This window comes from Artibeus jamaicensis, unplaced genomic scaffold (genome assembly GCF_021234435.1).
Source record: "Artibeus jamaicensis isolate MK-2021 breed Jamaican fruit bat unplaced genomic scaffold, CSHL_Jam_final scaffold_2375, whole genome shotgun sequence".
Classification (NCBI taxonomy): domain Eukaryota; kingdom Metazoa; phylum Chordata; class Mammalia; order Chiroptera; family Phyllostomidae; genus Artibeus; species Artibeus jamaicensis.
Window position 1 is genome coordinate 339,148 of NW_026522032.1, and position 20,012 is coordinate 359,159.

At 54.5% G+C, this 20,012-nt stretch overlaps 1 protein-coding gene across 5 annotated transcripts; it reads left to right on the plus strand.

Annotated features, from left to right (window-relative positions):
• The first annotated feature begins 1,082 nt into the window (after nt 1-1,082).
• Nucleotides 1,083-16,547, plus strand: ZMYM3 (zinc finger MYM-type containing 3). 5 transcript variants are annotated; one of them, XM_037126706.2, is made up of 25 exons: nt 1,083-1,130; nt 2,515-3,197; nt 4,190-4,233; nt 4,553-4,625; nt 5,018-5,312; nt 5,528-5,705; nt 6,059-6,277; nt 6,574-6,724; nt 6,948-7,063; nt 7,244-7,330; nt 7,462-7,612; nt 7,861-8,033; nt 8,226-8,391; nt 9,212-9,315; nt 9,390-9,552; nt 9,816-9,928; nt 10,036-10,210; nt 10,394-10,540; nt 11,008-11,111; nt 11,454-11,622; nt 11,946-12,097; nt 12,948-13,062; nt 13,573-13,827; nt 14,844-14,961; nt 15,059-16,547. In XM_037126706.2, exons 2-25 carry the CDS (start codon nt 2,534-2,536, stop codon nt 15,249-15,251), a joined length of 4,125 nt encoding a protein of 1,374 aa, XP_036982601.2. In that variant the 5' UTR covers nt 1,083-1,130; nt 2,515-2,533; the 3' UTR covers nt 15,252-16,547. The 5 variants fall into 5 exon arrangements, with proteins under 5 accessions (XP_036982601.2, XP_036982600.2, XP_036982603.2 ...); XM_037126705.2 differs by lacking the exon at nt 1,083-1,130 and adding an exon at nt 1,604-1,761; XM_037126708.2 differs by lacking the exon at nt 1,083-1,130 and adding an exon at nt 1,604-1,761 and having other exon boundaries at nt 4,559-4,625.
• The last annotated feature ends 3,465 nt before the right edge of the window (nt 16,548-20,012 follow it).

Here is a 20,012-nt window from a genome sequence, read left to right on the forward strand (position 1 = left end):
TAAGAAGAGAGCAAAGATAACCTCAAGGCCTTGTGGGGAGTTAGGAAGGATAAGGTTTCTGGGAAACTGAATGAGACAAGAGAGGATAAAACTCCCAGGACTGTAAGGCTAGGAAAGGCTTAGTGTGGGAAGGAAGAAAGGCCCACAGCAAAGGGGCAGGTTGGAGTAAGCACTGGACACCAAGCCTTCTTGTTCCTAAATCTGTTCCAGGACTCTGCTCTAGCAGGAGCCTCCCCTAGTACCTCAGATACTAAATGCTCTTCAGTCCATAGGCGTTGGAGGAGGAAACTGGGGTGTGGGGATTGTAAAGTGCTCAAACTACAATGGGGACTGAGAATGGATCCTGGCACACATTTTTTTTTAAGCCAGTAGGCCTAACGCTGGTGCCCCTTCCCCCCATCCCACTTTAGCCTCAACCTCAGCCACACCCACATGCTAAGGACCATCCAGGAGGGACGCGAGTGTGTGCCCGCGCGTGTGCCCGCGCGTGCGTGCTCGTGCCTAGGAGAGGCAGAGAGACAGAGACCAAGACAAAAAGAGACCCAGAGAGAGAGACAGAGAGAGAGAGATTACGCGCCAGGGAGAGTGTGTGTGTGTGTGTGGGGGGGGAAGAGATCGACTGGGACAGAAAGAAAGAGGGAGGGAGGGAGAGAGAGAAAGAGGCAGGGAGAGGCAGAGAGAAAGGAGGAAGGAGACCTACCAGCCTTGGTGAGGAAAACTACTGAAGAGATAACGCAGGGTGCCCCTGCAGGAAGACTCAGGGAGAAGATCCCAGAACTTACCCTAAGACCCTTGAGGGAGTGGGGGGTGTCTTTTGCAGGACCTGGTTTTGGAGTCGTCGGGCAGTAACGGTTACTGCAGAGGCGTTGTCACTGAGCCAGAGCCATTTAACCCGCCCTGGGTAGCTGGAGTGCAAGCTTAAGACACCCCACAACTATGACTCTCAGAATGGTTGGGGGGGGGGGCCTGAGGCTGCAGACAAGGGGAGGAGGGGCACATGAGGGCTGGGTCCCTGCCTCCCCCCACCCTCTGCTGTCACTCATTACCCCAACAGTCGCCCAGGGGGCGGGCCCCGGAGAGGTGGGGTTGGGGGAAGGGTAATCTTGGCAGGCGCTTGCTGCATGGCGTAGGTAGGGACTGTTGAGGGGGGCGGACGCCGGGGGGTAGAACACGAGTGGGAAGCGAAGGGAGACACGGGGAGGGGGAGGGGACCGGGAACCATTTGAATGAGAGGAGGGGATCACGGGTAGAGTGGGCTCCAGGAGGTAGGGCGGGCACGGGTGTGAGGGGGGAGGGCAGACTCTTGAGCCAGGTGAGGGAAGCAGGTGCGTAGATCTGTTTTTTGTAGGTTAGTGTACTCAGCCCCTCGGTGGGAAGGGGGTGCCGCCTTTCCCGGGGGCGGGCTTCAAAGCTCCAGAGCCTGTCTTTTCCTCTTCAACTAACGGGGCCCCGGGCGGGGGCTCAAGCTCCACCTCCAACAACTAGACTCCACTCCGCAATTTCCAGGCGGCCACTGGGCTGGGAGTCTCGCGCCGGGGGCCGGCGCTGTCTCGCGAGCCCCCACCCGGAGTCAGCCAATGGGGTTGGTTTCTGGCACCGCCCGCCCGCCTGGTGCAGAGCGCTCGGCACCGTGAGGAGCGCTGCCATTTAAAGGGGCCGCGACCCCTGTCCCGGCTGCTGGGGAGGGAGGTGGAGAAGGAGCGCGGGGCCGTCTGTGTCTGCAGTTCTAGGCTTATAGCCGTTACACTAACCCTGCCGCAGGTAGGGGTCGGGCCTCATCCAGCCGAACCGAACCTGCTGGCGGGATCTCGCAGTAGCCGGGAGAGGGGGGTCTAAGGAGAGATCGTAGCTCCAAAATGTCTTCCTGTAAATGCCTGAGGTGGGGGGTGGGCAACAGGAGAAGGAGGACTGAGGGAGCAATAGGAAAGGGTGACGGGGCTGAGGAAGTGGGCGACCCTGAAAGGTAACTGGGGGGAGGGGTTAGGGGAGGCAATTTGTGGGGGCGAGGGAAGGGCTGAGGGGACAGTGCAGCGCGGGGAGGGGGAGTGGGGCCAGACAGGGTGGGTAGAGACCGGGAAGCCGAGGGGGCGCCAGGAGCGAGCGGAGGGGGTAGAAACTGAGGCCGCGGGGGCGGGAAAGGCGCCTGGTGGCAAGGGCCCTAGGAGACTCTAATGGGGCGGTCAGCCCGAGTTGGGGGGGCCTAAAGATAGGGAGGGAGCGAAACTAGGAGTTGCAGTGGGGTGGTGGGGGCAGACGGGCGTGTAGAGCCCGCGACTGCCCGGTGAGTGTGGGCGCAGGGCCAGGGTGGGGAACGCCTCTCCCCACAGGGGGCGCTGTTTGGGGGGGGGAGGAGTGGTCGTTTGGACCAAAGCCTGTGGAAGTGCTTGTCGTTTGTGGTGGGGGCTGTTCACGAGAAATCCAAGTGAACGATGGGGTGTGTCCCAGAGCCTATATAAGAAGGAATTTTGGCGAAAGGCCGCCTCTTCTGCCCCTTCTTCTACCCCTAATCTACAGCCCATATCCAGCCTTCCTCATGGACCCCAGTGATTTCCCCAGCCCGTTTGACCCATTGACCCTGCCAGAGAAGCCCCTGGCTGGAGACCTTCCAGTAGACATGGAATTTGGAGAGGATCTGCTGGAATCCCAGACTGCCCCAACTCGAGGATGGGCCCCCCCTGGCCCTTCTCCATCCTCAGGAGCCCTGGACCTGCTTGATACCCCTGCTGGCCTGGAAAAAGACCCTGGAGTCCTGGATGGAGCCACTGAGCTGCTGGGGCTGGGGGGGCTGCTCTATAAAGCCCCCTCCCCTCCAGAGGTGGACCATGGTCCTGAGGAGACCCTTGCATGGGATGCAGATCAGACCCTAGAGCCTGGACCAGGGGGCCAGACCCCAGAGGTGGTGCCACCTGACCCAGGGACTGGGGCAAACTCCTCTTCACCTGAGGGGCTGCTAGAACCTCTGGCTCCAGATTCTCCAATAACCCTGCAGTCCCCACATATTGAAGAGGAGGAAACCACCTCCATAGCTACAGGGAGAAGGGGCTCCCCTGGGCAGGAGGAGGAGCTTCCCCAAGGGCAGCCACACAGCCCAAATGGCCCCCCCAGCCCTTCAGTGGGAGAGACTCTGGGGGATGGAATCAACAGTTCTCAGACCAAATCTGGGGGCCCTACCCCCCCTGCACACCCTTCCTTACCAGGTAGGTTGCCTACTCAGCTGGAGAATCAAGGCTAGAGAGAGGGCGGGGGTGAGGAGGGGCTGCTGTGGGTTTGGGGAAGAAGTGGGGAAGGAAGGCGAGGGTGGAGAGATAGGAGGGATGTGTATGCAGAAGGAGTTGGGGGTTTGGAAGGGAGAAGTGGGGGTGGTGAAGGAGATGAAGGGAGGTGGGAGTGGGGGAAGCTTAGCTGCTGTGGGGGGAGGAATGAGGGTGAGGTTTCAGGGGGTAGGTTAGTGGGTTTGGTGGAAGAGGTTCCTTTATTTTTTAACCCAGGTGGGCTTTTGGTACCAGGTCCTTCCTTCAAGATTTGAGGAGGACTCCAGGCTTCTTGGTTCTAAGATCTTTCCAGCTGTTTTGTTTTAAATGAGAGTGGGGGTTCTGGGTTTGATGAGTGATGACTAGGTTGTGGAGCCAGCCACAGCATCATGAATTCAGGGGAATGGTAGCAATGCAGGGCCTGGGATTGAGTCTCTGACTGGGGAGGGACAGCCTAGACTTGGGGAGGCTCTCATTCCTCCCCTCCCCCGCACCCCCCCCCCCGTTCTGCCCAGCAGTGTGCCTCTGCCAGGCCGTGACCAGGGTCTTAGCACTTATATAACCACCTGAGTCCCAGGGACGTACCCTGTCCCCTGCTATATACTACCTTTGGGGAATTGCATTGGTTTTTGTTGCAAAGCTAGACATTCTCAATGAAAGGTGTGTCACCTGTCTCCTCAACTCCCAGAGATTGGGACAGAAAGCTGGTGGGAAGGGTGGAATTTTTTTTTCCCCTTGGGGATTAGCTGCACCACCAATCTCCCCTTAGTGCAGAAGCTTGAGGTAACCCTGAGAGGGGCCCCAAGAAGCCACAGACACTCGAGTTTTCCCTTTCAGTTTTGAGTAAGTTCTTCCCCAGGAATGGAGGCGGAGGTTAGGCCAGGGAGGGGGTGTGAGGGCAGGCTGAAGATTCAGGCTGCTTTCTGCTTCCTTTGCAGGAGATGGCCTGACTGGGAAGGCGAGTGAGAAGCCGCCTGAGAGGGTGAGGGGGGAGGGGAGGGCAAGGAGTCTGGTTCCCCCTATAGCTCCGGGAAGGACAGACCCTTCATTTTCCCTCCCAGATGTTGTTCTGTGGAGGGGGTGTGTGAGGAGGGTTAGGAGGAGGGAGGGAGCTCTTGTGTCTCCTGCTTCTTAAAGCGACGTTCAGCCTCCTTTTCACCTCTCCTCCTACGGGCTGGGCCAAGGGTCCCTAGTCTCTCTTCCCCCTCCCACCTCTGGACCCCCCTAAAGGCTGTGCTAGTGCAGCTGGCCCTTCAGCCTGCCCCTGGTGTCAGCTTTCCTTCCCTCCCCATATTTCCAAGGTGCAGAAGAGAAGCGAGCGCGTTAGAAGAGTAGAACCTCCAAAACCTGAGGTTGTGGATTCCACTGAGAGCAGTGAGTAGGACCTGAGGAAGTGTGACCCAGTGGAATGAGTGGGAAGTGGCCACCATGGATCTCCTGGCTCCGTGCAGAGTGTGACGCGCCTCTTTCTGCTCTGGGTTGGCATGGGAACCAGGGGCAGTGGGGGAGATTGAAAACAAGAGCAGTGAGAATGGAGTTTCCTGTTTCAGCTCTGCCATCCCCGTCCTGAAGAATCTCCCCACTTAGAGCCCTCGCTGAGGGAGAGTGACACCAGTGGTTTGAGATACCAGTGTGATGGGGTGGGGGCAGGGAGAGTAAAGGTAAGAACTCAGGGGATCCCAGGAGCAGCAGAGCTACCTGTTGGTCAGGGATGGCCGGACGCCTGGTCCCAGAGCCTTTTCTCAAGGCCCCTCCCCCGCTCCCAGTTCCAGTGTCAGATGAGGATTCTGATGCCATGGTAGATGACCCCAATGATGAGGACTTTGTGCCATTCCGGCCTCGGCGCTCTCCTCGCATGTCCCTACGCTCCAGCGTGGCCCAAAGGGCCGGGCGCTCCTCGGTGGGCACCAAGATGACTTGCGCGCATTGCCGGACACCACTGCAGAAGGGGCAGACGGCCTACCAGCGCAAGGGGCTGCCTCAGCTCTTTTGCTCCTCATCCTGTCTCACCACTTTCTCCAAGAAGCCGTCGGGCAAAAAGACCTGTACCTTCTGCAAGAAGTACGTGAGGGCCCTGGAGTATGGGAGGGCAGGCACCAACCAGGCCGGGAATAAAGGGGGAGACAGACTACGTTTGGCAAGAGTCTAGTGGAACTGGGAGAGAGAGGCGAATTGGGGAGAGGGTCTGAGAGCATTCGGCTCTGTGGACGCTGATCCTGGGGGAGGGGTGGGAGCTGATGAAATGAGTGAACGTTCCAACCTGTCGCCACTTGCAGGGAAATCTGGAACACCAAGGACCTGGTTGTGGCGCAGACTGGTTCGGGAGGCTCCTTCCACGAGTTCTGCACGTCCGTCTGCCTCTCCCTGTATGAGGCCCAGCAGCAGCGCCCAATCCCCCAGTCTGGGGATCCTGCCGACGCCACTCGCTGCAGCATATGCCAGAAGACTGGAGAGGTGAGGAAGCTGGATGGGGGCTGATTTACAGAGCCTGGCCAGCCCTGGCCTGCCCCTGCCCTCCTGGGGCTGCAGGGGCCAGGCCCTGTGGAGGAGGGGAGTGGGGAGGAAAGGCAGCCATTGCGAGGGAGTGTATTCAAGGTTAGAGCGTCTCCAGGATGTGTGCAGCTGGCCTTCCTTGCTTCCCAGGACCTCACCATCAAGTCGGCAGCCTGAATGCGCAGGTTGGGGGGTCCCTGGGCACAGTGTTTGCTGTGAAGGTCTAGGGTGAGGTGGGGCGGGCTGTCCTCGCACCGGGGTGGGGTGGTGGTGACCAGGCCTCTGCTCAGGGTGTGTGTGTGTGTGTGTGGCAGGTCCAGCATGAGGTCAGCAATGGCAGCGTGGTGCACCGGCTCTGCAGCGATTCTTGCTTCTCCAAATTCCGGGCCAACAAGGGACTGAAAACCAACTGTTGTGACCAGTGCGGGGCCTACATCTACGCCAAGACCGGGAGCCCTGGCCCTGAGCTGCTCTTCCATGAGGGCCAACAAAAGCGGTTCTGCAACACAAGCTGCTTGGGGGCATACAAGAAGGTGGGGCCGAGGGAGTAGTGCGTTAGTGGGCTGTGGAAGGGGGTGCGGTTCCCGGGTGATAAATAAAGGTGCCCGATGGGTCGAGGGCTGGGAGGAATAAAACAAATAAAGGGGGCTTCAATTGTATCTGTTATGTTTTATTTTTTTCGAAGCTTGGCTGGTGGATACACAAGCCTTTGTTATATCATCATCTATGCTTTTTTTTGTATGCTTGAAATCTTTCATGTTTTCAAAATTGCAAAAATAAAGGTGAAGGGACAAATCCCGCCTCAGCCTCTCCTTCCCCATCCTCACAGAAAAACACACGTGTGTACCCCTGTGTCTGGTGCAAGACCCTGTGTAAGAACTTTGAGATGCTATCACATGTGGATCGTAATGGCAAGACGAGCTTGTTCTGTTCCCTCTGCTGCACCACCTCTTACAAAGTGAAGCAGGCAGGGCTCACTGGTAGGTGCAAAGCCCTCTTCTCTGAGACCCCTGCTGGCCTTCCTTCTACCCCTCCCATACTCCCCTCTTTTAAAGTAACCCCTGCTGCCCGACCTCAGCCCCAACCACATCTTCCCGTGGATTTCCTGTTCCATCTCTGCACTGCCTTACACTTTCTGTGTGCGACCCCCCCCCCCGTTTCTCTCTCTCTCTCTCTCTCTCCCCTTTTCTCTCTATGCCCCAGGCCCTCCCCGACCCTGCAGCTTCTGCCGCCGCAGCCTCTCTGACCCCTGTTACTACAACAAGGTTGATCGCACAGTCTACCAATTCTGCAGCCCCAGCTGCTGGACCAAGTTCCAGGTACTTCAGACCCTGGACCAGGGATAAAGGGTGTGGCACCATAGAGAGGGTATGAGAATTGGGGTAGATAGGCCTGGGCACAGCAAAGAATAAGCCTGACTGCCCCTCCCCACCACTATCACCACCACTGCCACCACACACCCCTCTCGCCCCTCCCTTACTTGTCTTCCTTCCCTCCAGCGCACAAGCCCTGAGGGGGGTATTCACCTGAGCTGTCACTACTGCCACAGCCTCTTCAGTGGCAAGCCTGAGGTCTTGGACTGGCAGGTAAGACCCCCACCCTGCCCACATGTTGCCACATGACCAGACACATCTGTGTGGAGGGGTCCTTCTGGCTTGACTCTCGCCTGGGCCAGATGCCACAGCACTCTCCTCCCTGCCCTGTGACCCCAACCCAGGACCAGGTATTCCAGTTCTGCTGCCGGGATTGCTGTGAGGACTTCAAGCGACTTCGGGGTGTGGTGTCCCAGTGTGAGCATTGCCGGCAGGAGAAGCTCCTGCATGAGAAGCTCCGATTCAGCGGGGTGGAGAAGAGCTTCTGCAGTGAAGGTAAGGAAACATGGAAGGAGCCAGAGGCCCTGGACCTTTGCTGCAGTGGAGACAATGGCAGAGGAGGAAGAATGCTCAGGATGCAGTCCTCGGGGCCGGGGCCTTGCACTCAGGATGCTGTGCCCTCATCCACCCTAAGGCTTCGGGCCCTGAGAGGCTGTGCGAGAGAGGTTTCAGGCGGACCACCTTGAAAAGGTGGGGGTGGGTCTCATGATCATGGAGGTCTCTGGGTCTCTGCACTCTTTCAGGCTGCGTGCTGCTGTACAAACAGGACTTCACTAAGAAGCTGGGATTGTGCTGTATCACTTGTACTTACTGCTCCCAGACCTGCCAGCGGGGAGTCACCGAGCAGCTGGATGGCAGCACCTGGGACTTCTGCAGTGAGGACTGTAAGAGCAAGTACCTGCTGTGGTACTGCAAGGTAAGGGGGATGGAAAGGGTGGAGAGGGTGGCAGGGAGCATGCGCTGGTGGGCCATGGTCAGATGTGGGCCGATCTCCAGGGAAGGGACTTCGGCTGACCCAGCCTCCAAGGGGAGCATCGTGGTTTATTTGGGGCAAAGGGTCCAGTGTGCGTGAGGTAGGCGGGTCTGATCTTTCTGTCGACGCCCTCAGGCTGCCCGGTGCCATGCCTGTAAGCGCCAGGGGAAGCTGCTGGAGACCATCCACTGGCGCGGGCAGATCCGTCATTTCTGCAACCAACAGTGTCTGCTGCGCTTCTACAGCCAGCAGAACCAACCCAACCTGGACACCCAGAGTGGGCCCGAGAGCCTCCTGAACAGTGAGTCCCTAGCAGGGGGCCTACTCTGTTAGTATTGGCCTGGATTCTCTGATCCTGGGCTTGGGTCCTCTCTTCCTCTTTGCTGTCATTTCATCCCTGGCCAGAGCTGTTGGTACTATGCAGGTACTAGGTGGGGGAGTCTTGTTTAAAGGTTTGCAGCCCTGGCTGGTGTAGCTCAGTGGATTGAGGACCAGCCTGAGAACCAAAGGGTCGCCGGTTTGATTCTCAGTCAGAGCACGTGTCTGGGTTGTTGACCAGGTTCCCATTTGGGGTGCGTGACCGGCAACCACACATTGATGTTTCTCTACCTCTCTTTCTCCCTCCCTTTTCTCTTCTCTAAAAATAAGTTAATAAAATCTTTTAGAAAATAAAGGTTTCCAGAGCTAGGGGATAGGTGCCCACCCAGGTAGGATGGGGCACGTTGGGGCCGCGGTTAGTGTTTGGCGGGAAGGAAGCATCAAGCACAAGCTCTGTCTTTAGTGAGACTGAAGATCGTTGTCATTTCAAGAATGTCACCCCAGCCCCGCTGCCACTCCAGGGGTACCAAACTCCCAAGGGTGATTCAATGGAAGAACTCAAATGATGGGTTATTGGGGAAACTTGATCTTTTTCAATGTCCGTGGCAGCCCAGGAGCAAAGGATCTTCTTAGCCACTGTTTCTGGGGCCCGGAGAAGACTAGACCTGGGGTGGTGAGGAGGACAGACTGTAGACTTCCCATTCCCATCGGATGTCCCTCTTAAGGAAGCTCACCTGAAATAGGCTGATGAAAACAGAGAGCCGGTTCCACGGAGGGAAACATTCATTTGTTTCGATGTGCAGGCCAGTCTTCTGAGTCGAAGCCCCAGGCACCCTCTCAAACCAAAGTGGAGAACAGCAATACGGTGAAGACCCTCGAGGAAAACAGGAATCTGGGCAAGGTCAGGGTAAGAGCCAGGGGGGAGGATGGTCCCAGAGGAGGGTCTAGCAGTTGGTGGTACTCACGTCCCTTTGTTTGCAGATCCCTGTGAAGATCCGGTTGGCTCCCAACACTTCTACCCCTCCTCCCCCCACACCGCCCCCGGCCACACCCCGCAAAAACAAAGCCGCCATGTGTAAGCCTCTGATGCAGAATCGAGGGGTCTCCTGCAAGGTGGAGATGAAGTCCAAAGGGAGTCAGACAGGTGAGCCAGGGTGCCCAGACACCACGGGCTGTGTTCTGTAGTCCTGGGCCTCTGGCCCTGTGCCTAGGAGTTAACAAGGGGGTGTTTCTTAGGTGGCTAAAGTGTCATGGATATGGTCCTCCCAGAATCACACAAGTGACTCTCCCTCTTTGATGCAAGAGCGGTTTTGTGACGCTGAGCACGTGTTGGTGCATTGGGGAGGACAGGCAAGCATCGGGTCCTGGGTCACGGGGGCTCTGAAAAGATCCTTTTCTCGTTGGCAGAAGAGTGGAAGCCACAGGTGATCGTGCTGCCCATCCCAGTGCCCATCTTTGTGCCAGTGCCTATGCATCTGTACTGCCAGAAAGTCCCGGTGCCTTTCTCCATGCCCATCCCGGTAAGTTTCCCTTCTGGGACTGCCCGCCCCTGCCCTTTCCTCTCGCCACCTGCCCCTCTCGCCTTCCTGTTTTGGTCTTGGCATTGAGCTGGGCCTCATGTGTCCAGGTGCCTGTGCCCATGTTCCTGCCCACTACCTTGGAGAGCACAGACAAGATCGTGGAGACCATTGAAGAACTGAAGGTGAAGATCCCTTCCAACCCCTTGGAGGCCGACATCCTGGCGATGGCAGAAATGATTGCAGAGGCTGAAGAGTTAGACAAGGCCTCATCTGACCTTTGTGGTATGCTGGGGACAGCGGCAATGAGGGAGTCAGGATTCTGCCAGTCTGTGTCTGACTAAGGGGGCAGAGAGGGGTGACTCCGGGACCTCGTGGGCTGGGGGAATAGTGGGATTCAGCCCCCAAAAGCCTGTGAGAGAGCCAGGTTGGAGCTGCAGTGATGAAGCCAACTTCTCTGCCTCCCAGATCTTGTGAGCAATCAGAGTGCAGAGGGACTTCTGGAAGACTGCGACCTGTTTGGGCCAGCTCGAGATGACGTCCTGGCCATGGCTGTCAAGATGGCCAATGTCTTGGATGAGCCCGGGCAAGACTTGGAGGCAGACTTCCCCAAGAGTGAGTAGCGTGCAAGGCGTGCCCACTGAATACAGTAGCATTTGTGCCATAAGGCGAGGAGTGTTTGTGGTGACCCCGAGCTTGCCACTGACAAGTGCTCCTTGTGACCCAGCGATAAAAGGCTCACATGGGGGAGTAGTGGCAGAGATACCGGGGCAGGTACATGATGGGACACTTGAGCCTTATTTTGTCTTAATTGTGGTAAAACACATAACATGACTTTTACTGTTTTGACCACATCGGAGCGTGCAGCTCAGTAGTGATTAGAGCTCTGTCACGCTTGTGAGTTTTGGTGTGTATGTGCCTCTGAGCATGTTTTGGGTCTGGCTTTGCCGGTTCCCACTGCGTGTGGTTGCAGCTGCCTGGGAGGCCCATTTCCAGTCAGGTGTGCAAGTGGCAGGGGTGGGGCAGGTGGTCTACAGGGCTGAGATCCTAAATGTCGGACTGATTCCTTTCCCCTCTAACAGATCCTTTGGACATTAACCCCAGCGTAGACTTCCTCTTTGACTGCGGCCTGGTAGGGCCCGAGGACGTGTCTACGGAACAAGACCTTCCCCGGACCATGAGGAAGGTGAGGGCTGGGGCCACTATATCCACCAAACCGGGATGGAGGCTCCCACAGGGGACGGGTGCTTTCAGAGCCAAGACAGCAGCTTTAGTCTGACCTCCCCTGACTGACCTCCTTTCCCCATTTCCGTGAGTAGGAAGGTACAGCTAAACTTTACTCTCTTCCCAGCTCCCGAAATCAGCAGAGCCCTTCCCGGGGCTCTGGCCTACGGAAGCTTGCTGCACTCTGACACCAGTCCCCCCCCCCCGCCCCCGTCCCCTGGTGGTAAACACTGTCCTGACTAGTTTTCATGGTGTCCCTGGCCATACCTCCGCCATCCACCCCTCCCTACTTTCTTCTCTCTAGGGTCAAAAGCGCCTGGTGCTTTCAGAAAGCTGTTCCCGGGACTCCATGAGCAGCCAGCCAAGCTGCACTGGACTCAACTATTCATATGGTGTCAACGCTTGGAAGTGCTGGGTGCAGTCGAAATACGCCAATGGGGAAACCAGCAAGGGCGATGAGCTGCGCTTTGGCCGTATGTACCCAGGGAAGGAAGGGCAGGGACAGGGGAGGAGGGGACGGGGTGGGGGAAGGGGAGCCAGGGTTGTGATTCAGCTGAAGATGTCTGAGAGTGATAAGGCTGTGATCACTTAAGGGTGTCCTGTGAACACAGGAAGGAGTTGTGGAATAAGGGCCGATGCTGTCTAGGTTTCCAGGCTTAGGGTTTTTTTGGTCCTCGGTGGTGTGTTTCTGGGCGGGACACGACTGAGGGGATGAAGGAGTTAGTGGTGGAGCTACATGAAAGTCTCTGTGTGAAGCTTTCGTAACCCTGTCCACCTCCACCACATATCACTGCAGCCAAACCTATGCGAATCAAAGAAGACATCCTGGCATGCTCAGCTGCTGAGCTCAACTACGGCCTGGCCCAGTTCGTGAAGGAAATCACTCGGCCCAACGGTGAACGATACGAACCTGACAGTATCTACTATCTGTGTCTCGGCATCCAACAGGTACGCCTTGCACACCACCTCACGTGCCGTCACTCTCAACACAGCAGCCTAGCAGGCAAGGTCCCACCGGCACCGATTCTGCCCCACTCCCTGTTCCTCATCCTGTGTGCCACCCTGAGCCGGCAGCCTTTCGTCCCCTCCTCCAGGCAGGACAACTTATGTCGCTGCTCCTCTGCAGTCAAAGCTGTGTGCCAGGACCCTTGGCTAAGGAGCAGTCTTCATTGCTCTCTTTCTGGGTCCCCCTTTTTTGAGAAAAGATACAGATATTTATTTGCTTTTAGATACAGGGAAGGGAGGGAGAAAGAGAGGGAGAGAAACATCAATGTGTGCTTGCCTCTCATGCACCCCTTCCTGGGGACCTGGCCCACCACCCAGGCATGTGCCCTGACTGGGAATCGAACTGGTGACCCCTTGCTTTGTAGGCCAGTACTCAATCCACTGAACCCCCCCGCCCCAGCCAGGGCTCTGGGTCCCCTTGGTAATCCTCAAACTCCTTCCAGGTGGGGAGGGATGGGGAGATCTGGGCTCCTTGGGTGGTGGGGCTACGTGTAGTTCTCACTGGGAGAGGTCAGCCGTGCACTGTTACCTGACAAAGGCTCTGGGCTTGTGGAGAACCAGCCATGACACATCTCCAAGCCTCCTCCTGCTCCTCCAGTGGGGCCTTGGCACCTCATGCTGGCAGGCGAACCTGGGGGAAAGTGCTCTGGGTCATGCAGTCAAGCAGCCGTTTCCCACCATCTCTGAGCTGCCAAGGTTGCCTTGCCCGAGGCCTTTGACATCACCGTCTTTTTTTTTTCCCCCTCTAGGGCCTAGACTCCAGCTTTATGTGTGTCTCTTTTTCCTCTTCTAGTACTTGCTGGAAAATAATCGAATGGTGAACATTTTCACGGATCTTTACTACCTGACTTTTGTTCAAGAACTCAACAAATCTCTGAGTACCTGGCAGCCCACGCTCCTCCCCAACAGTAAGGCACAGGGACTTTGCGACCCCCACACCCTTTCCTCCATTCTTCAGACACACTATCCCAAGAGTCCCCGGCCAGTCGGTCTGGCCACTCTTCACAACGGGTCCGAGGGCAGGAGCACGTGCCTGGGAGCCTCGAGGGTTAGAGCTGGAGGATGCAGAGCCCTTGTCCTCGCATATGAGGAGGGGGAATCCAGACTTGGGTCTGAACAAGTATTTCTGGGACCACAAAAGTTGGCCCAAGTTTGGGTGGTAATTGGAAAACAAAAGTTGTGGGGTTCCTTCAAATTTATATCTACCTGCCTGTGACCTCAGGGTGGCGAGGAAAGCTCCAAATGCAGATGGGAACGATATAAAAAAAAATCGAGTCCTACTGGGTGCCGGGGTTTCATACACAATGGTCACTTATTGAATGGAGGTGCTGGTGTGCGGGCAGATGTCTGGGCTCAGAAGTGGCCAGGCTTGGGGAGGGGCTTGCGCCTGACTGGCCTCTCCCGCTTCACCATTGCAGACACGGTGTTCTCCCGTGTGGAGGAAGAGCATCTCTGGGAGTGTAAGCAGCTGGGGGTCTACTCCCCCTTCGTCCTTCTCAACACCCTCATGTTCTTCAACACTAAGTTTTTTGGGCTGCAGACAGCGGAGGAACACATGCAGCTCTCCTTCACCAATGTGGTGCGGCAGTCCCGCAAGTGCACCACGCCCCGGGGCACCACCAAGGTGGTGAGCATACGCTACTATGCTCCCGTCCGCCAGAGGAAAGGGCGAGGTATGAGTCTGCCCCCTCCTTTCCTAGCCCCCCTTTGCTCTCCCCTCCCCTGTCCCACGCTAACTGCCAGGTTGGTCCTCTCCTTTGTCTCTTACTTTCCCTCTCCTTCCATTCCCGTGTTTGCAGAACAGGTAGAAATAGCCGGTCCTTCAGTCTGATGGGCAGTGGCTGTTGCATAAATAGGAGGTCACCCCAGCTGTCTGCTTCCCGCCTTTCCTCACTGCAAGGCGCTTTGGGAGGGGACAGGTGGGAAGCTGTTGGGCATGTTCCAGGATGTGGGAGAGAACTGACAGGGTGAAGGACAGTCTTTTCCGTAGTTCTTTGCTGTTGGGTGTAACAGGAACTGCACCTCAGTTTCCGTTCTGGCCTTGAAATCCTGACCCATCAGTTCCCAGGACCCCCTTCTCTGGAGTTGAGCCTCTACCTGGATTAGTGTCATCAGTGTACTGGGGGTTTGGGGCCATTGGGCTTTTCTCTATCGCAGAAGGCACCAGGCTCTATTCTGTCACTTTGTGTGTACAACTTCCGAGGTCACCTCTTCAGGATATCAACTTGGGGAAGATTTTTAAAGCCAGATTTTAACAGTGTGAATGTAGTGGGGGGATGGGATGCAGAGCAACACCCCCGGTTGGTATGGGAGACTGGGTGGCTCTTGGTGGCTCTTCTGTTGCCTTTAAGATTTTATTTATTTATTCTTTAGAGACAGGAAGGGAGGAAAGAGGGAGAAAGAGAGGGAGGGAAACATCAGTGTGTGGCTGCATCTCATGCATCCCCACCTGGGGACCTGGCCCACAACCCAGCCATGTGCCCTCACTGGGAATTGAACCAGCGACCCTTTGGTTCTCAGGCTGGCGCTCAATCCACTGAGCCACACCAGCCTGGGCTGTTGCCTTTATTTCTTTATGAGCCTCTATTGTGTGTGCTGAGGCCTTCCCACTGAGCCCTGAACTGTGCATTTAGAGTGGCTCGTCGAGGCTGTGCTTTTAGCCAGTCTGGCTCCTTTGCCTCCTCTACAGACATGGGTTCTGGGAAACGGAAGAGAGAAGACGAAGCTCCAATCTTAGAGCAGCGTGAGAACCGCATGAATCCCCTCCGCTGCCCTGTCAAGTTCTATGAATTCTATCTCTCAAAATGGTGAGTTGGCAGGTGTGCAGGGATGGCATTCGCATGGGGACCCCCGGGATCTACTTTGACTTGGTACTGACCTGTCCCACCCCCACCACCGTTACAGCCCTGAAAGCCTCCGGACTCGCAACGATGTGTTCTACTTGCAACCTGAGCGGTCCTGCATTGCCGAGTCGCCTCTCTGGTATTCTGTGATCCCCATGGACCGAAGCATGTTGGAGAGTATGCTCAATCGCATCCTGGCTGTGCGTGAGATTTATGAGGAGCTGGGGCGTACCGGGGATGAAGACCTGGACTGACCCCGCGTGCGCTCAGTATCCATCTTTCACACCAATGTCTGGCCTGTGACCACGTCCCCAGGGCGACTGGCCCAGGCACTCATGCTACTCATTCTGAAGGGCCAACACTGCCCTTTTCTACTCATCCATTCCCTGCCGTCCCTAGGAACCCCTGGCTTCTACCTTCTTCCATACCACTTGACAACCACAGGGCCCCAGTCGTCTGTACTCGGGGGCTGGACTCCCAGTGATAGGCAAAAACCAGTGAGGCCGTTTTCTTGATGCTTCAGAGTGGACCCCTTCTCCTGGGGCCAGACTCTGGATGGAGCGTTAATAGCTCTGGTGATCCTGTTGGCTTTGGGTTTCCCAACCCATCCCACATAGGTAAAGCCCCTCGTTCCTAGGTTTGGCCAGGGGAAGAACCCAGCTGCCTTTTCTGCCCTGTGCCCGCTCCCTTCTCTCCTCTTCCCCAGTACTGCGCTAAGGGGGCTCCTAGGAAAGACGTGAAAAGAAACTCGGAAAGTATGAGGGGGAACAGTAACCTAAAACATAGAGCCGAAACATTCTTCCCCTCCTGTGAGATAACTGCTTGTTGGAACCCCCTGGCCACTTCGTTCCCTGTCCCCACCCCTGCGAGCACCAACCCTCGGTGCAGCAGATCAGTTTCCAAATGCTTTCTTTTCTTCAAAGGCAGAGAATGACTAAGTACGGGGAGCAGACTGCTGTCCCCTTGGTTTATGTGTTTGTCTCTCTCTGCCATCCTAGGTTGGCATGAGCCATGTGTCAACGCGCTTAGCCCCCCTCTGTCTCTGCTTCCCCTTTAGTTCAATGGATGCAGTTCCCAAGGCAAAAAAACTACCTTCTGACTTGGGTTGGGGCTGGGTTCCCCACTCTCGTCCTTCCCCCATCATAAGAGCCAGGCCAAGTCTGGTGGGGAGGGCCCTGGGTCATGCAGGGTGGGGGTCTGTGGTTCAAGGATAGAGAGGAGCTGTGGGCCTGGGTCCTGCCTGCCCCCTGCTATCTACATGGGTCTTCTCTCTTCCCCATCTTGCCTTCGTAGTTTCAGAAAACTATTAGCGTCCGGCAAAGGGGGTGCCCAGTTCTTTTCCTGTTGGCTTTGCTGTTCCCCAGCCTCCTTTTTGTGTTTTTATAACTGTCACCAGTTTAGCCACTGTTTAAATTGTATATATTGTTCTGAGGTGCCTGGCCCGTCCCTTCAGTGAGCCATGCCCGCCCTTGTGTTGTAGTGAGAAGCTGTTGTCACGACTAACCTTCTGTCTCTGGAATTGTTTGTTTCAAATAAAGAGTTAAAAATTGTCTTCTGCCTCTCCTGGGGGAGGGAGAACAGTGTTTGCAGGGCGGAGGGGTATATGGGAGCCATTCTAAATGACTTCAGATCTCGTAAGACGTGAAGAAGTGAAATGTCCCACCTCCATTTGAGTCATTTTTTTTACCTACTTCACTGAATGAATCCATTAGGAATAGGGTCCCTTTTATAAAGTTTCTAGCCAGCTATGGGAAAAAAGTATTCCACAACTCTCTATTAAGGACCTACTGTGTTTAAGGACCTAGATTCAGAGAAGACAAAGATTAGACCATAGTACTACCTCCAGCAGGTTCCCACGCTAGAGGGGAGATGGGCTGATGCACCACCGGTCAGTTGTAAGAGGCAGAAAGAAATTCTCTAATCCTGTGGGAGAGCAGAGGATAAGGAACTCATTTTAAGATTATAGGGAGGGTACGTGCGAGTTCTCTGAGGGAGGTGGTGTTTGACCTGGGCCTCAGAGTCAGTGGAAGGGGGTGGGCGCCAGCAAAATCAAAGGCTGAGATTTTCCAACTAGGGAATTAGTTACAGGATCTGATATGTCGCTTTAGGGAGGAGATCCCTAGAACAATGTGAAGGACTAAAGGCTAAGAGATCAATGAAAGGAATGTGGCTGAGACAGGGTGGGGGCTTCAGTGGTGCCGTGGGGAAATGAATGGCTTCAGATGAGTCTCAGACATTTCACAAGTTGAGTCTGCAGGATCTAGGGGAGAGGAAGGAATTGTACCCAAAGCATGAATCCCATGTTTCCATTGGGAGAGAGATGCCTTTAACTTGGAAAACAGGCAGGGGTTTGTTTTTTGCTTTTGGGATTTTGTTTTGGTTTTGTTTTTTGGCTGGCAAGTGGGAAGAGGTTCATAACAAGTTGAGGGTTTGGTCATTTTGGGTTCAAGACTCCACTGAACCATCCATATGGTGGGCCGAGTGCCATGGCATAGCAGAAGGAACAGCCAGATCTGAGTTTTTGTTTTCCACTTTTAATTGTGTTTTTTTTGTTGCCATTCATCTTATCCCCTCTCTCACCTCCACCCACCTGCCTCACCCCCTGCAGTCACCACACTATTGTCCATGTCTATGAGTTCTTTCTCTGTTTGCATTTTTGCTTCATTCCCTCCACCCCCTAAGCACCGCTAGAGCGATCAGTCTTCTCTCCATCTGAGTCTTGTTAGTATTCTTGTTAGTTGATTTGGTTCATGAGATTCTGCATATAAGTGAGATCCTATGGTATTTGTCTTTCTCTGACTGGCTTATTTCACTTAGCATCATGTTCTTCAGGTCCAACCATACTGTTGCAAAGGGTAAAATTTTCTTCTTTTTTATTGAGTGTCTGAGTGGTATTCCAATGAGTAAATATCCCATAGTTGTTTTATCCACTCATGTACTGATGGACATTTGGGCTGCTTCCATATCTTGGGGATTGTAAATAACGCTGCAACGTTAACTTTTGATATTCACCTTGAACACCTGGTTGAGATGTGTTTGCCTCCACTGGAAAGGGCAATAGTTTCTTCTTTTATACAGCTGCATAGAATTCCATCATGTAAATGTACCACTGCTGTTGTATCCACTCATCCATTGATGGGCACTTGGGCTGCCTCCAGATCTTGGCAATTGTAAATAAGGCTGCAATGAACATAGGGGTGCAGATATTCTTTGGAATTAGTGTTTCAGGTTTCTTCGGATAAATTCCCAGGAAAACTTCAGTTTTTAATCCTAGCTCTGCCACTAAAACTTGGGCAAACCCGCCTCTTGCTGCCTCACCTAAAAATGCATCTATATTCTGCCCTGACTTTGTCACAGAATTGTCGAGAAGGTCAGATGAGAAAATACATATGAAAAGTGATATTACTGCTAGCTGTTACCATATGTACTAGGCAGTTAGAAATGTGAGCCTGAGACATAGAAGAGAGAGAAGGTATCTGTTTTTCCCACATTTATTGACATACAATTGATATATAACATTGCCTAAGTTTACACCATGTGGATTTGATACACGTGTTGGAAAATGATGACCGCCTAGTAACACTAGCTAACATCTCCATCCTCCTATCATATAATTACCATTTCTTTTTTTGCGGTGAGAACATTTTAGATCTACTTTCTTAGCAACTTTCCAGTATATAATACAGTATTGTTAACTATAGTCACCATGGTGTACATAAGCCCCCCAGAACTTATTCATCTTATAATTGTATGTTTGTGCCCTTTGATCAACACCTCCCGATTTAACCTATATTCCCCCCAGCCTCTGGAAACCACCATTTTACTCTCTGTTTCTATGAGTTCAGCTACTTTGGACGCCACGTATAAGTGAGATCACACAGTATTTGTCTTTTTCTGTCTGACTTCTTTCACTTACCATAGTGCATGAGGTGTCATTTTAGAAGTCTGCTGTAAAAAGCTCCTCACTGAAGCTTTGGGAGTGGACAAGATCTCTGAGTCAGGGAATAGAATGAAGGGAGAAGAAGACCAAAAAAAAGGGTATCTTGGAGAATATCTCCAGTTAACCAGAGAAAGGAAGTGAGAGGGAGAACCAGAGAAGGGGGAGAAGCCCCAAAGGTGCCAGAAGCCCAAGGCAGAATTGCCTGATTGAAAGCTGTCCTCATACCCCAGACCAAGATGAACTCTATGTTTTTATTTGTTTAAAGATTCTATTTCTTTATTTTTAGAGAGAAGGGAAGGGAGGGAGAAAGAGAGCGAAGGAAACATCAGTGTGCCAGAGATACATCCATTGGTTGCTCTTGCACGTCCCCAACTGGGGACCTGGCCCGCAGCAATGCAGGCATGTGCCCTGACTGGGCATTGAACCTGCGAGCATTCAGTCCACAGGCTGGCACTCAATCCACTGAGCCACGCCAGCCAGGGCAAGATGAAGTCTGTTAAATTTGCCTTCTCCCACTCCCATCCTCAAACTACCTGCTCTCCTACCTCCTTCCCCTGCTGAAACAGAAAAGGTTCTGATGTCATTTGTTCAACTAGATTTCTACCCCATGCCAAGCCTTGTGTTAGTCACTGGGGATGTAAAGATGAGTAAGAACTTGCAGTCTGCTCTTGAGAAGTCCCTAGTCTGATAGGGAAGACCAGGACTGGGACGGGGGCAGGGCAATCAAAACACCTAGGGTGCTAAATGTAAGGAGGTGCTCACTGCTGGGGTCGTGCAAGTACGGGGTCGCCATTTGCACAGCCTGAGAGTGAATGCCTCCTGAAATGTTGCACCTTTGGTGCCTTGATTGCCTTACCCTAGTCTTGACCCTGGGTAGGATGTGATTGTTACTCCTCTACCAGGAAAGCAAGATCACAGAGGTGACGTGGGAGCTGGGCTTTCATGAAGACTGGGCAGAGTTTGTCAGGCACAACAGAGGTACAGGGAGCAGTGTGCAGAAACGCGTGGAGGGACCTGAGAACATGGAGTGCCTTCAGGGAAGGGTGGTTGGACTGCAGAGGAGGTGGAGAGGGTT

Coding starts and splice junctions, on each gene's coding strand:
- ZMYM3 (XM_037126706.2), top strand. CDS start 2,534: ATGGACCCCAGTGATTTCCCCAGCCCGTTTGACCCATTGACCCTGCCA. Junction 7,064..7,243: donor GCTGCTGGACCAAGTTCCAG/GTACTTCAGACC, acceptor CCTTCCCTCCAG/CGCACAAGCCCTGAGGGGGG. Junction 14,962..15,058: donor GAATTCTATCTCTCAAAATG/GTGAGTTGGCAG, acceptor CCACCGTTACAG/CCCTGAAAGCCTCCGGACTC.